The sequence below is a fragment of the Mus musculus genome, chromosome 7 (genome assembly GCF_000001635.26).
Source record: "Mus musculus strain C57BL/6J chromosome 7, GRCm38.p6 C57BL/6J".
In the NCBI taxonomy this organism is placed as follows: Eukaryota; Metazoa; Chordata; class Mammalia; order Rodentia; family Muridae; genus Mus; species Mus musculus.
Genome location: NC_000073.6, coordinates 28,754,022 through 28,766,709, shown reverse-complemented (window position 1 = coordinate 28,766,709; position 12,688 = coordinate 28,754,022). Strand labels below are relative to the sequence as shown.

At 52.4% G+C, this 12,688-nt stretch overlaps 2 protein-coding genes across 4 annotated transcripts; one reads left to right on the top strand and one right to left on the bottom strand.

Moving 5' to 3' along the window:
* Positions 1–65: 65 nt before the first annotated feature.
* Nfkbib (nuclear factor of kappa light polypeptide gene enhancer in B cells inhibitor, beta) lies at positions 66–8,459 on the top strand. 2 transcript variants are annotated; one of them, NM_010908.5, is made up of 7 exons: positions 66–466; positions 4,579–4,684; positions 4,775–5,108; positions 6,445–6,533; positions 6,614–6,883; positions 7,506–7,612; positions 7,702–8,459. In NM_010908.5, exons 1-6 carry the CDS (start codon positions 288–290, stop codon positions 7,605–7,607), a joined length of 1,080 nt encoding a protein of 359 aa, NP_035038.2. In that variant the 5' UTR covers positions 66–287; the 3' UTR covers positions 7,608–7,612; positions 7,702–8,459. The 2 variants fall into 2 exon arrangements, with proteins under 2 accessions (NP_035038.2, NP_001293151.1); NM_001306222.1 differs by lacking the exon at positions 7,702–8,459 and having other exon boundaries at positions 7,506–7,672.
* Ccer2 (coiled-coil glutamate-rich protein 2) lies at positions 7,745–11,391 on the bottom strand. 2 transcript variants are annotated; one of them, XM_006539435.4, is made up of 5 exons: positions 10,790–11,391; positions 10,206–10,246; positions 9,968–10,055; positions 9,143–9,669; positions 7,745–8,055 (listed from the first exon to the last, which is right to left on the bottom strand). In XM_006539435.4, exons 2-5 carry the CDS (start codon positions 10,227–10,229, stop codon positions 7,966–7,968), a joined length of 729 nt encoding a protein of 242 aa, XP_006539498.1. In that variant the 5' UTR covers positions 10,230–10,246; positions 10,790–11,391; the 3' UTR covers positions 7,745–7,965. The 2 variants fall into 2 exon arrangements, with proteins under 2 accessions (XP_006539498.1, NP_001182020.1); NM_001195091.1 differs by lacking the exon at positions 10,790–11,391 and adding an exon at positions 10,453–10,536.
* Positions 11,392–12,688: the final 1,297 nt, after the last annotated feature.

Here is a 12,688-nt window from a genome sequence, read left to right as displayed (position 1 = left end):
GCCTCTCATGTTATCAAACTACAAATCCCAAAAAGCCTGGCGCCGGCGGCCATATTGATAAAGGGCGTCTGGAAAATGTGGGGAAACTCAGCGAGCGAATGTCCACCTCATTTTTCTGATTGGCTGTGGTGCAGTACAGGGGCGGGGTGTAGCTATTTAAAACATTTTGATTGGGTATATGAGGGGGCGTGTTGGGGAATTCCCGATAGGGCGGAAGCACTGGAGCTCATCGCAGAGCCCAGCGACAGGCAGGCGACCACAGGGGGCCACCCGAGGTGGCTGGGGCCATGGCCGGGGTCGCGTGCTTGGGGAAAACTGCGGATGCCGATGAATGGTGCGACAGCGGCCTGGGCTCTCTAGGTCCCGACGCAGCGGCTCCCGGAGGACCAGGTCTGGGCGCAGAGCTTGGCCCAGAGCTGTCGTGGGCGCCCTTAGTCTTTGGCTACGTCACTGAGGATGGGGACACGTGAGTAAACCTTAAATTACTAGACTGAGCCCTGGGATCTTACCTGAGTCCCCTTTAGCCTACGATTCCTGTGACTTCGTATCGTCTCGTTCCTAACTCTTGATTTCCGATGCTGGACTTCCTGGCCCTTAACCCCCAAACACTAAATTGTGAGACTGGTACGCTTTCACACAGTCAAGTGTCTCACCTTTTTTGAACTCTATAAATTTGAGCTCCTGATCCCCAAATCGGATCTGAACCTTTCCGACCACTCTAGTTCCCACATCTTCTTACCTCTTACTTCCAGATGTAGTCTTTGGTCTTTGGCTATTCTTGTATAAGCCAGATTTTGATTTCAAAACTAGTTCTTGGCCCTGAGTCTCTGAAGCTGACACGTCCAGTATTGACCCTGCAGTTAAGAAATTGAGCTGGTGGGTGTCATGGCTCTCACAGCACTTGGAAGGCAAAGGCAGGTGGATCTCTGTGAATTTGAGGCCACCTGATTGAGTTCCCTGCCAGCCAGAGCTACATAAGATGTAGAAACTCTATTCTATGAGGCTAGATTCATCTGTTAGCCAAATGCTTCTCCCAAACTACCACCTTCCAATCCCTGGTTTTAGTTTAGCTGAGTGTGATGGTACACACTTGTCATTCTGGCACTCGAGGGGCTGAGGCAGGAGGATCACTAGTCCGAGGACAGCCTGGAAGGACCCAGTATCAAAAAGGAGGGAAGAGGAAAAGGAGGAGAGGGTGACTGAAAAAAGGTTAAAGAGTAGGAAATGTTGATTAGTAGATAAGCTGGGGAGAAGGGATGGTTGTGGTGACGGCGTGCATTAAGGGATTGTACCCGGGATTTTCTTGTCCTTTGTGCTTATTGCGTATGCCCAGTGACTCAGTGCCTGACCCATGAGGGGAACCCAACAAACACTCATCTTAAAGAGCCAGGAGTAGTTGCCTTAGTTTTCACTTTCTACTTTGTTGGTTCCTGTTCCTTTATTATTTCCCTCTGGTTACTTTGGGTCTGGTTTTTGTGCTTTCTTTATCCTCCCCCTTCCTTTCTCGATTGTTTGTGTTTGACGGTCTCATGTAGCCCAGGCTAGCCTTGAGGTTACTTTGTAGCTGAGGATAGCTTTGAACATTTCATTCTCCTGCTTTCAGCTCCCAAGTGGGTATCACTACATCCCGCCTGGGGAGTGTGTGTGTGTGTGTGTGTGTGTGGACTAGAGGGCAACCTTGGGCTGCACTGAGCACGTAGGCTAGACTAGCTGGCCTGAGAGCCTCAGCGGTCATCTCTTGCTCTCTACCCTCCTCTTCCTCTTTGAGACAGGGTGGCTGGCCTGGAACTCACTATGTAAACCAAGCTGGCCTCAAACTCATCCACCTGCCTCTGCCTCCGGAGTGCTGGGATCAAAGGCGCGCACCACTGTGCTCCATTCCAGGGTTCTCCTCCCTAGTGTTGGGACTATAAATACTTACAATCACACCCAGCTTTTTCTTATGTGGGTTCTAAACTAAGGTCACTGTGCTTTACTTAGCAAAACATTTCCCAGCCTCCAACCCCACCCCCCTTTTAAGTCAGTGTCTCACTATGTAGCCCAGGCTAGCCTTGAACACTACTGTAAAAAAAAATGAATCCTTTTTTTTTTTTCTTCCGGCCACTTAATTCCCAACAATAAGGACTCTGGCATTAACTATTTATTAATAAATGCCTTGGCTACAAGCTTTGGCCCATTCCATAGCTAACACATAACTTATTTAACCCATTTAAATCATTCTATGTTTTCCTTCAGTCTCGGGCCTGCTTCTTCCTTAGCATCGTCTTTCTCGGTGTCTCTCTCAGTGACTCCTCCAGTGTCTCTCCCTGTGTCTCCTTTTATTCTCTCACTATTTCCCAGAATCCTTTCTTTTCCTGCCAGTGTCCCACCTCCTATTTCCTGCTTCAGCTCATTGGCCGTTTGCTTTTTTATTGACAGGTGTTGCCTATAAGAGATTCTGTCTACACATTATGAAATTTTTCTTTGGTTTATTTTATTTATTTTTGGTTTTTTGAGATTGGGTTTCTCTGTGTAGCCTTGGCTGTCCTGGAATTCTCTATGTAGAGCAGACTGACGTTGAACTCAGAGATATGTCTGCCCCTGCTTCCCAAATAATTTTACTTTATGTGTATAAATGTTGGATCCCCTGGAACTGGAGTTAGGGATGGCTATGAGCCACAATGTAGGTGCTGAAAATCAAACCGGGGTCTTCTGCAAGAGCAACAAGTGTTTTTTGTTTTTTTGAGACAGGGTTTTTCTGTATGGCCCTGGCTGTCCTGGAACTCACTTTGTAGACCAGGCTGGCCTCGAACTCAGAAATCCGCCTGCCTCTGCCTCCCAAGTGCTGGGATTAAAGGCGTGCGCCACCACTGCCCGGCAGCAACAAGTGTTCTTAACTGCTAAGCCATTGCTCCTACCCTACCCTACTCTTGGTCTTCCTGCCTGGAATTCCGGGCAAGGTGGTGCGTGCCTGGTTTATGCAGAGTTGGGATTGATCCCAGGTTCTTATGCACGCTAAGCTAGCAGTCTACCAAGCAAGCCACTGCCCAGCTCATCTCTCTTCTTTTCTAATGTGCTTGGAATGCTGTAAATATTCCCTCTGGAGAACTTCTGATATATTGTGTTTTTATTTTTGCATAAATGAGTATATTTTCTAATTTCTCTTGGTTTCTCCTTTGGCCAGTAGGTTATGAAGAAGTATGTTCATTTTTCACGCTTGGAGGAGTTTCCAGATCTCTCTGTTACCAGCTTTAAATTTCATTTTACTGCGGGCAGAGAACATGTTTTGTCTGATTTGCGGTCTCTAGTTTTTCTCTTGCAGCGCTGGCCATCAGACCCAGGGCCTTCTGAGTGCTGGGCGAGTGCTCTCGGGAACTGTGTGCCGGTGGAATTCATTTTGACAACGTGTGACTTAGAGGGAATGTTGGTTAGCAGTGTTGTTCAAAGCTGGGCGTGTGATTCCAGCTACAAAGAAGATTGAGGCAGGAGGAGCTCAAGGTCAGGACCTGCCGAGGAATAGAGTGAATTCAAGTCCAGGCTGGGGACATTCACAGCGAGGCCCTACTTCAAAATGAGGGGAACCAATAGCAGGTAGCTCAGTGGCAGCCAGCGTCCCTGCATGCAAGCTACCTTAGGTTCAGTCCTCATGACTGCAAAGACAGGGCAGCAGCCACCACAGAGCCCTGCCGTTCATTTGCTCCTGCTTTCCTACTTGTTGGAACAGTTGGTGACAGAGACCTAGTGAAGTTACCACACCTATGGATTCGTCTGTTGCTTCTTCTCCTTGTTAGCTTTTGCTTTATGTAATTTGAAGGTCTGTTCTTAGAGCTACACTGAGTGTGTGTGTGTGTGTGTGTGTGTGTGTGTGTGTGTGTCTGTGTATGTGTGTGGTGAGAGCCATCGTATCCAGCTTGTCTGTGTGTATGTGTATGTTTATGTGTGGAGGACAGAGATCCATACTGGCTGTCTACCTCGATTGTACCTCACTTTATTACCGTATTATTATTTGAGACAGGTCTCACAGTGTAGCCCTAGCTGACCAGGAGCTCACCATGCAGATCAGGCTAGCCTGGGATTCTCAGAGATCCACCGCTTTTGCCTCTCTCACATGGGCCGCCATGCCCAGCATTTCTGTATGTGTGTGTGATCGAATCTCATTATTTAGTTTTTAACCCTGCTGCTCTGGAACTCACCATGTAGCCCAGTCTGGCCTTGAACTAACAATCCTCCTGCCTCAGGTTTCCCGGATGCTGGAATTAGAGCTACTACACTGATTATGTTACTTAGTTAACACAGGTGAAACAAATTTGGTAGCTGGGCCTATTGGTGACGAGAGCTATTGAAATCACTAAGTCTATGGATTCCCCTGGCTTGTCAGCCGAGCTACTCAGGAGGCTGAGGTGGGAGGGCTTGAACTCAAGGTCAGTGTGGGCCACTTATGAAGACCCTATCTTAGCTCAGAACACGGAGCAGCCAGACAAAGTGCTAGATTAGCTTCTGCCCTCGACTCTCCGGAACACTGACAGGTTTCCACCGTGGCCACAGTTTGTAGCACACAGTAGACACTCTGTGACACTGACCTCTGCCTTTTGTCCTCAGAGCCCTGCACTTGGCTGTGATTCATCAGCATGAGCCCTTCCTGGATTTCCTCCTGGGCTTCTCCGCCGGCACCGAGTACCTTGACCTGCAGAATGACCTAGGCCAAGTGAGCCATGGGGATGTGTGCTGTAGGGAGCCGGGTGGGTCCAGGATTGTCAGCGTGGCCCTAACTAACCCCTTCTCTCTATCCCTGTAGACAGCCCTGCATCTAGCAGCCATCCTTGGGGAGGCATCTACAGTAGAGAAGTTGTATGCAGCCGGTGCAGGAGTGTTGGTGGCTGAGAGAGGGGGCCACACGGCATTGCACTTGGCCTGCCGGGTCAGGGCACACACGTGCGCGTGCGTACTGCTCCAGCCCCGTCCCAGCCACCCAAGAGATGCCTCAGATACCTACCTCACTCAGAGCCAGGACTGTACCCCAGACACCAGCCATGCCCCTGCTGCCGTGGATTCCCAACCCAACCCAGAGAACGAAGAGGAGCCGCGTGATGAAGACTGGAGGCTACAACTAGAAGCTGAAAACTATGATGGTGAGAGCCCCAGGCCTTGGGGAAGATGTGAGCTCCTGGCCAGTCCCAGGCTCCCAGCTCCTCTCACCCAACCTGAGTTGTAGCCAATGGCCTCAGACATACCCTGGTTGGTGGAGTGCTCATCTGGCATACGTAAAGCCCTAGGTTCAATCCCCGGCATAAACAGCTTGGTGTATGCCTATAATACCAGTCTCTGGAAGCCAGAGGATCAGGAGTTCAAGGTCATCCTTGGTGCTAGCTAGTTTGAGGCCAGTCTAGGTTACAGGAGACCCCATCTCAAACAAACACCCAGTCCCAGCACTTGGGTGGCAGAAACATCATGAGGTCAAATTCAGGCCCTGTCTCAAAAAACCCTCAAAGCAAAACTAGCTCCTTGGGAAGTCATCCCTAGGCTCCGTAAATCCTAGCATCTGGACTAAGGCCCTCCACACAGTCTCAGGAGTACTAAGAATTGGACGTACAAGGCCCCTCTCCCACAGGTCTAGACGTCAGACCACTTATAACCCAGACCTGTCAGCCACAGGTCCAGAGATGCCAGGATACAGTGGTTAAACCAGGGCTACCCATCTGCAAGGTGACTTCCCTCCAGAATTGTTCCCGAGTATGAGCCACCAGCCCAGCCTGACCATGATGAGAGGATCCATCCCATGTCCCCAGCCAGGGGCAGAGGATGCGGGTTACCCTCTCAGCCCCGCCTCATGAATAGACTGAGGTCATCTGATAGCCAGAGTCCTGAGCCCCAGGCCCTTTTGGGGACTTTTACTGTTATTGTCACTGTATCTTTTGTTTTATTTATGGTGCTGGGGCTGGAACTCAAGGGCTGTGCATGCTGGTCAGGCCTCTGCTCTTTGTGGAGGAAGATCAAAGATTTGGCGGCTTGATCCACAGATCATGTGCGTGTGCTTTCATTTAGAGTCCCCGGTCTCATGCCCTGTAGATCCCAGACACAGCAGACTTAGGCTTGCACCTGGAATTCAGGAGCCTGTATGCATACCTAGGAAGGACTTGAGAAGCCAGCCCTGGGACCTGACATATTGGCATCCTTAGCTCACATGGCCCTTTCCTAGGATGAACACAGAGCCAAGGCTTCTCTTTTTTTTTTTTTTTTAAAGGTTTATTTATTATATTATATGTTAAGTACACTGTAGCTGTTTTCAGATGCACCAGAAGAGGACGTCAGAGCTCATTACCGGTGGTTGTGAGCCACCATGTGTTTCTGGGATTTGAACTTAGGACCTTCAGAAGAGCAGTCAGTGCTCTAAACCGCTGAGCCATCTCTCTAGCCTGAGCCAAGGCTTCTTACCTCATCATCTGACACCAATTGCTCTGTTCCCAGGCCATACCCCACTCCATGTAGCTGTCATCCACAAAGATGCAGAGATGGTCCGGCTGCTCAGGGATGCCGGAGCCGACCTCAATAAACCGGTAAGACACTGTGGTGGGCCAGTGTGGGGAAGGCACTGTCCTCTCTTCAGTCTCACTGACCTCTCTGGCACATCCTGCAGGAGCCTACGTGTGGCCGGACCCCTCTGCACCTGGCAGTAGAAGCCCAGGCAGCCAGCGTGCTGGAACTTCTCCTGAAAGCCGGTGCTGACCCCACCGCCCGCATGTATGGGGGCCGCACCCCGCTTGGCAGTGCCCTGCTCCGGCCCAACCCCATCCTTGCCCGCCTCCTCCGTGCACATGGGGCCCCTGAACCTGAGGACGAGGACGATAAGCTTAGCCCTTGCAGCAGCAGCGGCAGCGACAGTGACAGTGACAACAGAGATGAGGGCGTGAGTTGGGAGTGGGTACCCCAGCTGGAGGGTCGGGGTAAACCAGCAACGAGAAAACCTAACCGGATGGATACTGTCGGGGAATCCAGAGGAGGGACACACGAGGAGATGTGGGGAACAGTCATAGACTTGGGCAAGGGTGGCAGTGGCAGCTGGACAGCTAAGGCCATCTGTCATGTGACACACACCTTTAGCCTAGGATCCCAGGATTCAGGAGGCAGAGGCAGTGGATGTGAGTTTGAGGCCAGCAAGGGGTGCATGGTGAGACCCTATGTGGGGAGTGACGTTGGGAGCAGCAGATGGAGAGCGGTGTAGGTTGGTGACCTCGGTTAGAGTGTCTAGATCACTTGATGGTAGGGAAAGACCTCAGCCAGTGGTGAGGGGGAGCATTACTGAAGAACCCAGGGGACAGCCCACCCAGGCAGGGGTGGGTGAGATGGGAGCTCGGGGAGAAGAGCCATGCAGTGGTGGGAGAAAGCAGCGCGGAGCCGTGGCCACCAGTATGGTGTGCTGAGAGTGAGAACACTGGCTTCACGGTGACACCCATTCTTTGGGTGCTGTGACCCGGGTAGTGGGCAAGGTGGCAGCTGCCTGACCCTGTGCTACCCCTCTCTGTTCCCAGGATGAATATGATGACATCGTGGTTCACAGTGGCAGGAGCCAAAACCGACAACCGCCTTCCCCGGCATCCAAACCTCTTCCTGATGACCCCAACCCTGCCTGACTTAAGTGCTAATATTAATATAATTTCCAACTTAATAAAATTGCAGACCTGACAACCAGAGCCCAGACTGACCCTGCCTTCCTGCTTATTTCAGGTCCCGACCCTCCAGAGCCGAAGTGTGATGCGAGCCCGGGTGCTTTGCTTTGTGCTTTATTCACTCAGGGATGGAGGGGTGGGCGGGGTCCTGAGTCAGCCGGAGCCCAGCCCCTGCCCATAGGCTTCTCTCAGGCTTGGTTCTCAGGCACATCCTTGCTTCCAGTCCCTACCAGTTGGAAGTGGAGCAGAATGCCCGGTGAAAGGAGGCTCTGAGGTCAACAGTCCTGAGCCTCAGGGAGTGTGGGGAAGGAGTGGCGTGGGGTCAGCCTTCCCTCCCGAGAGCCTCCCCTAGCATGGCGGTAGCCTTCTTTAACTGCTCCTGCATGCGCTCCAGCCGCTCCACATCGTGTTCCTGGGGGAGATCAGAAGTATGGTTACCACCTCGATGGCCACTGTGAATAGCAGCTCTGCCACTTCATATGCTTGGCCTGACATCCTGTCCTAGCTGTGTGTCATAGTCAGTGAGGACCACCATCCTTGCTTCTACAAGGCCCAAAGCTCTGCTTGCCCACCTGAGCGGCATGGCGGTTCACACAGCCTGCCTGCCACGTTGTTCTCTGGATCTTTGTGAGTGCTGGGACCAGAGATGTGTGTCGTCACAGCTGGTTTATGTAGCAACACTAGAAGTGAATCCACAGCCTGCGCATGCTAGTCATACGTTCTACCATGAACCTGTGTGCCTAGCCCTAAGCGGACCATTTGTGAAGCGATGGCTATTTTGATTGCTGCTCCCAACTGAGGTGATAATTAACTTTTAAAAATTGGTGTTTGCCTGCCTTTATATCACATGTCTGCCCAGGGAGGCCAGAAGAGGGCATATGATCCCCTGGAAATGGGAGTTACAGAGTCACCATGTGGATCCTGGGATTGAAGCGGGGTCCTCTGGAAGGGACTGTTAAACTGTTAAACCATCTCTCAGCCCATAATTACAAAAACAAAAAATGTTTACACATTTACTTAGGGTGTGTGTGTGTGTGTGTGTGTGTGTGCGCGCGCGTGCCCGCCCACGCGCACCCCAGCATGTGTGGAGAGGTCAGAAGACTACCTGTGGGGGTCAGTCCTCTCCATCCACCACCTGGGATCTAGGAATTGAACCCAAGGCAGCAAGACTTGGCAGCAGGCGTCTGTACCCACTGAGCCATCTTGCTGGGACATTCACCTTGGCAGAGCCTAGTCAGTGGCCTCTGACACTAGCGTTGTGAACCAGAGAGCAGCTGCTAGCTTCAGTGGGAGCTGACTCGCTTGGTACAGATAATGGTGGCTAACTCTAGTGCTTTTGTGTACTTAGCGTGTCTTCCTGGTCACCGTCCCTGCTCGGGCATTGCTCCCTAGTCCTGGTGCACACTTGGCTGCTCTGACCCACATCATGGCAGATTTCACATTGTGCAGTTCAGCACCAGGAGACTCCCTTGGAGCCTTGGAGTGCCCTCTCCACTCACCTCCTGCTCCAAAGCCTCTTCCTCCTCTGCCTCTTCCTCTTGCTTAGCCTTGGTGCCAGGCTGCTCCAGGTGGTGGCTATGCTTCGAGGACTCTTCACGCCTCTCTCCTCCGACCCTCCCGGCCCCCTGCCACAGATTTCGGCCTCCGCCCAGGAGCTGCATGCCCTTTCCCTCCTCCTGAAACTGGGCCGTCTCCTCATCGCTAGCCTTCTCAGCCACCCGCTTCTGGAGGCCTCCCTCTGGATGTTGCTTCCACACATGCTCAGAGGTCTTCCCCGGCATGCTCTTCTCCTCTTCTTCCTTTTCCTCCTCTTCTTCCTCCTGGTGAAGCTGGCTGTGGAGCTTCGTGTGGACTGCCTGTTCCTGCACCCCAGACTTGTGGGTCCTCTCTGCTTCGTCCTCCTCTTCCTCATCCCTTATCTCCTGGCTGGACCTCATCTTTCCAGACTCCTGCTGGTTGAAGTCCTCACCCAGCAACTTCTTCTCCTCAGGGGACACACAGCTATGGGGCTCTGTCTCAAATATCTCTGGCAGGGAAAAGATAGGATGCTCTTCGGGAAACTGTCCTGGAGAGTTGAGTCCTTCCTGACATTATGAAGGGAACTGCTTAGCACTGAGGGGGAGCCATGGGCTGCAAATGTTCTCTGCTCAGTCCCTGTCCTGCAGCGAGCTTCAAGGGAACCAGGTTCTTGAACCACAGTTGGGGCTGTGAGTAGTACCACACACACTAACCCAGGCCAGGGAACCCTTCCACCATGCACTGCGGGCTAGTAGGGAGGTAGGAAAGGGATCTTGGGGTTCTGAGGGCAACTGGAGCATCCCTACCTTTGTGGAGCAGAGCTGTGCAGGGGCCCCGCTGGGCCTGGCCCAGTGTCAGCACCTCCATGACCACCTCTGCTAGACAGCGGGTTAGCTGGGGGCAAGGATGAACGGTCAGAGAGAGGGCAAGGGCAGGGGATTTGGGAAAAGAGTGGCTACGGGATCAAAAGAGGTGGGAATCCAGCGAGAAGTTGGGCAGAAGGGACCCAACGGGAAGGGGAGGGCAAGAAAGGAGTCTGCTCACCTCCTCCTTGGAGGGTCTGGGCATCAATGGAGCTGAAGAGGCTATGATGGGAGAAAACGGGTGCTGTTCATGGTACTGATCCCAACTCTCCCACCCTCCCCCACCACCGGCACCTCGGTCCACAGCCCGCCCGGGGACCGGCACCTGCCAGGTGTGCTGTTCCCTTGTACCCCTCAGCTGTCCACCTATAGCCCGACCTCAGGTGTACTTCCCTGCCACCCGATCCCTCTGTGGGCCCTGGACTCACCAGCCCCGAGCAGCAATGCCAGCAGCGGGGGCAGAGGCAGCAGCAGCAGCGCTGCAGAGGTGGTTACACGAAGCAGCATGGTGGGGAGTCCGGACCCGGGACCTTTCTGCCGGGCAGCCAGCCAGTGCTAGCGCCTTATAACCCAGGTGTAGTGCCCCCCCCACCCCCGCAAGGGGGGATGACGTCATTAACCCCCCCCCCCCGGCTCAGGGAGAGGGGACAGCTGTGGGGCACTCTAGGAACCTCAATTATTCATAGGAACCGACACTTAAGCATGCACCCCTCTGGGCTTCTGGCTCAGGAGCACGGGCTGGGGAGGGTCTCCTCAGAGACTCACGTGGGAGCTGGGCAACTCTCTTTTTCTCGGCTCTTTCTCCTCATCTGGAAAGTGGATCCTTCTAAATCTGCTCCCCCAGAGGTGGGAGTTCCTTCTGGCCCAAGTCCCTGCTCCAGAACCCACCAGCTGCTCAGTGCTGGGACAATTGCTTAAGACGCTTTCTTAGATTTTGGTGAAAATCCACTCCAGCGCTTTTGGGTGAGGATGAAATATGTGAGGGGTGGTGCTTGGGCGGTGCTGGGAACTTCACAGGACTGCATGGCACGCCAGGACTGCTTGTGTGGTGTGGTGTATGCACGTGTGGAGACCGGAAGTCAATGGCAAGTGTCTTCCCGTGTTGCTCTTTATTTTTTGAAACAGGGTCTCTCATTGACTTGGAGCTAGACTTTTGGGATAGCACAGTTAACTAGGAAGCTCCTGGGATCCAACTATCCACTTAGTGCTTGGGTTACAAGAGCACACAGCTTTTGTGTGGCTTCCAAGGGTCTGAAGTAAGGTCAGGCTAGCACAGCACTTGTCATGCTAGCACAGCACTTTTCTCCACAAGCCACCAACCAAGTCCTAAGTAACTCTTCTGCCTGCCTGCCTGCCTTTCCTTTTTTTTTTTTTTTTTCCTCTTAAAGACAGGGTCTTTCTATATAGCCCAGGCTGGCCTCCAATTTGTGGCAATCCTCCTGCCTTAGCTTCCAAAATGCTGGGAATACAAAATGTGAGCCACCACAGATAATATCCAGTAATCTGGTTTTCTTTCTTTGAGACAGGGTCTTACTGGAGACAGCCTCGGCTAGCTGCAGCCTTCTCTTTTTTGTTGTTGTTGTTTTTTAAAGAAAGTTTTATGGCTTTTTTTTTTTAAGTTTATTTATTTTACTTATATGAGTACACTGTAGCTGTCTTCAGTCACACCAGAAGAGGGCATTGGATCCCATTACAGACGGTTGTGAGCCACCATGTGGCTGCTGGGATTTGAACTCAGGACCTCTAGAAGAGCAGTCAGTGCTCTTAACCACTGAGCGATCTCTCCAACTCCATTGTTGTTTTTGAGACAGGGTTTCTCTGTGTAGTCCTGGAACTCATTCTGTAGACCAGGCTGGCCTCGAACTCAGAAATCCACTTGCCTTTGCCTCCAAAGTGCTGGGATTAAAGGCATGTGCCACCACTGCCCGGCTGCAACGTTCTTTTTAAAAACATTTGTGTGTATGTGGCGGTGGGTATGTACACATGTGAGTGCAGGTGACATGGAGTCCAGACCGGGGGGGGGGGGGGCCTCTGAGCAGCTGGAGCTGGACTGTGTGGGCCATCAGGCATGGCTACTGGACACTGAACTTGAGTCCTTGGAAAGAGCAGAGGGTGGATGCTCTCAACTGCTGAGCCACCTCTCCAGCTCCTTATGTTAAGACAGAGTCTCACCACCACCACCACAAAAAACAGAGCAATAGGGACATATTTTTGTTTTGATCCCAGGTGTGGGACACGGGGCTGCTTTGGACTGTCTGCAGCAGCTATGATTTGCCCTGTGCTCTAGCAGGGGTGTGATTTTGTCAGCTGCAGAGAGTTTGTTTATGTGACTGTGTGACATTTGGAATTCTGGGGAATCTCTTGTGACTACCCAGGTGGGGGTGGAGGGTGGGGGAAGTGGCCAGATAAAGAATAGGGCTGAGGAAGGAGAGGGCAACTGGCAGATTCTAGAACATTCTGAAGGTGAAACCTCAGGTTTGCTAACCCACTGGAGGTGGAAAACCACGGAGGACAGCCTGAAGGTGGCTGGAGCTGCTCAAGATGCTGAGCACAATCCACCAGGGTTGAGCTAGTGCAGGCAAAGGGGCCTGCGTCAGCGGCCATGAGTGTGACACTATGGACAGCACCAGAGTCGGGGACCATGAGTGGAGGAGAAGGATAAAG

Bases quoted from the DNA above. Each gene is read 5' to 3' on its own strand.
- Nfkbib (NM_010908.5), top strand. From the start codon at position 288: ATGGCCGGGGTCGCGTGCTTGGGGAAAACTGCGGATGCCGATGAATGG. The intron at 5,109-6,444 runs GTGAGAGCCCCA...CTCTGTTCCCAG, and splicing joins AGAAGCTGAAAACTATGATG to GCCATACCCCACTCCATGTA. The intron at 6,884-7,505 runs GTGAGTTGGGAG...CTCTGTTCCCAG, and splicing joins GTGACAACAGAGATGAGGGC to GATGAATATGATGACATCGT.
- Ccer2 (NM_001195091.1), bottom strand. From the start codon at position 10,531: ATGCTGCTTCGTGTAACCACCTCTGCAGCGCTGCTGCTGCTGCCTCTG. The intron at 10,247-10,452 runs GTGAGTCCAGGG...CTCCCATCATAG, and splicing joins GGCATTGCTGCTCGGGGCTG to CCTCTTCAGCTCCATTGATG. The intron at 9,670-9,967 runs GTAGGGATGCTC...TTTCCCTGCCAG, and splicing joins CACAGCTCTGCTCCACAAAG to AGATATTTGAGACAGAGCCC.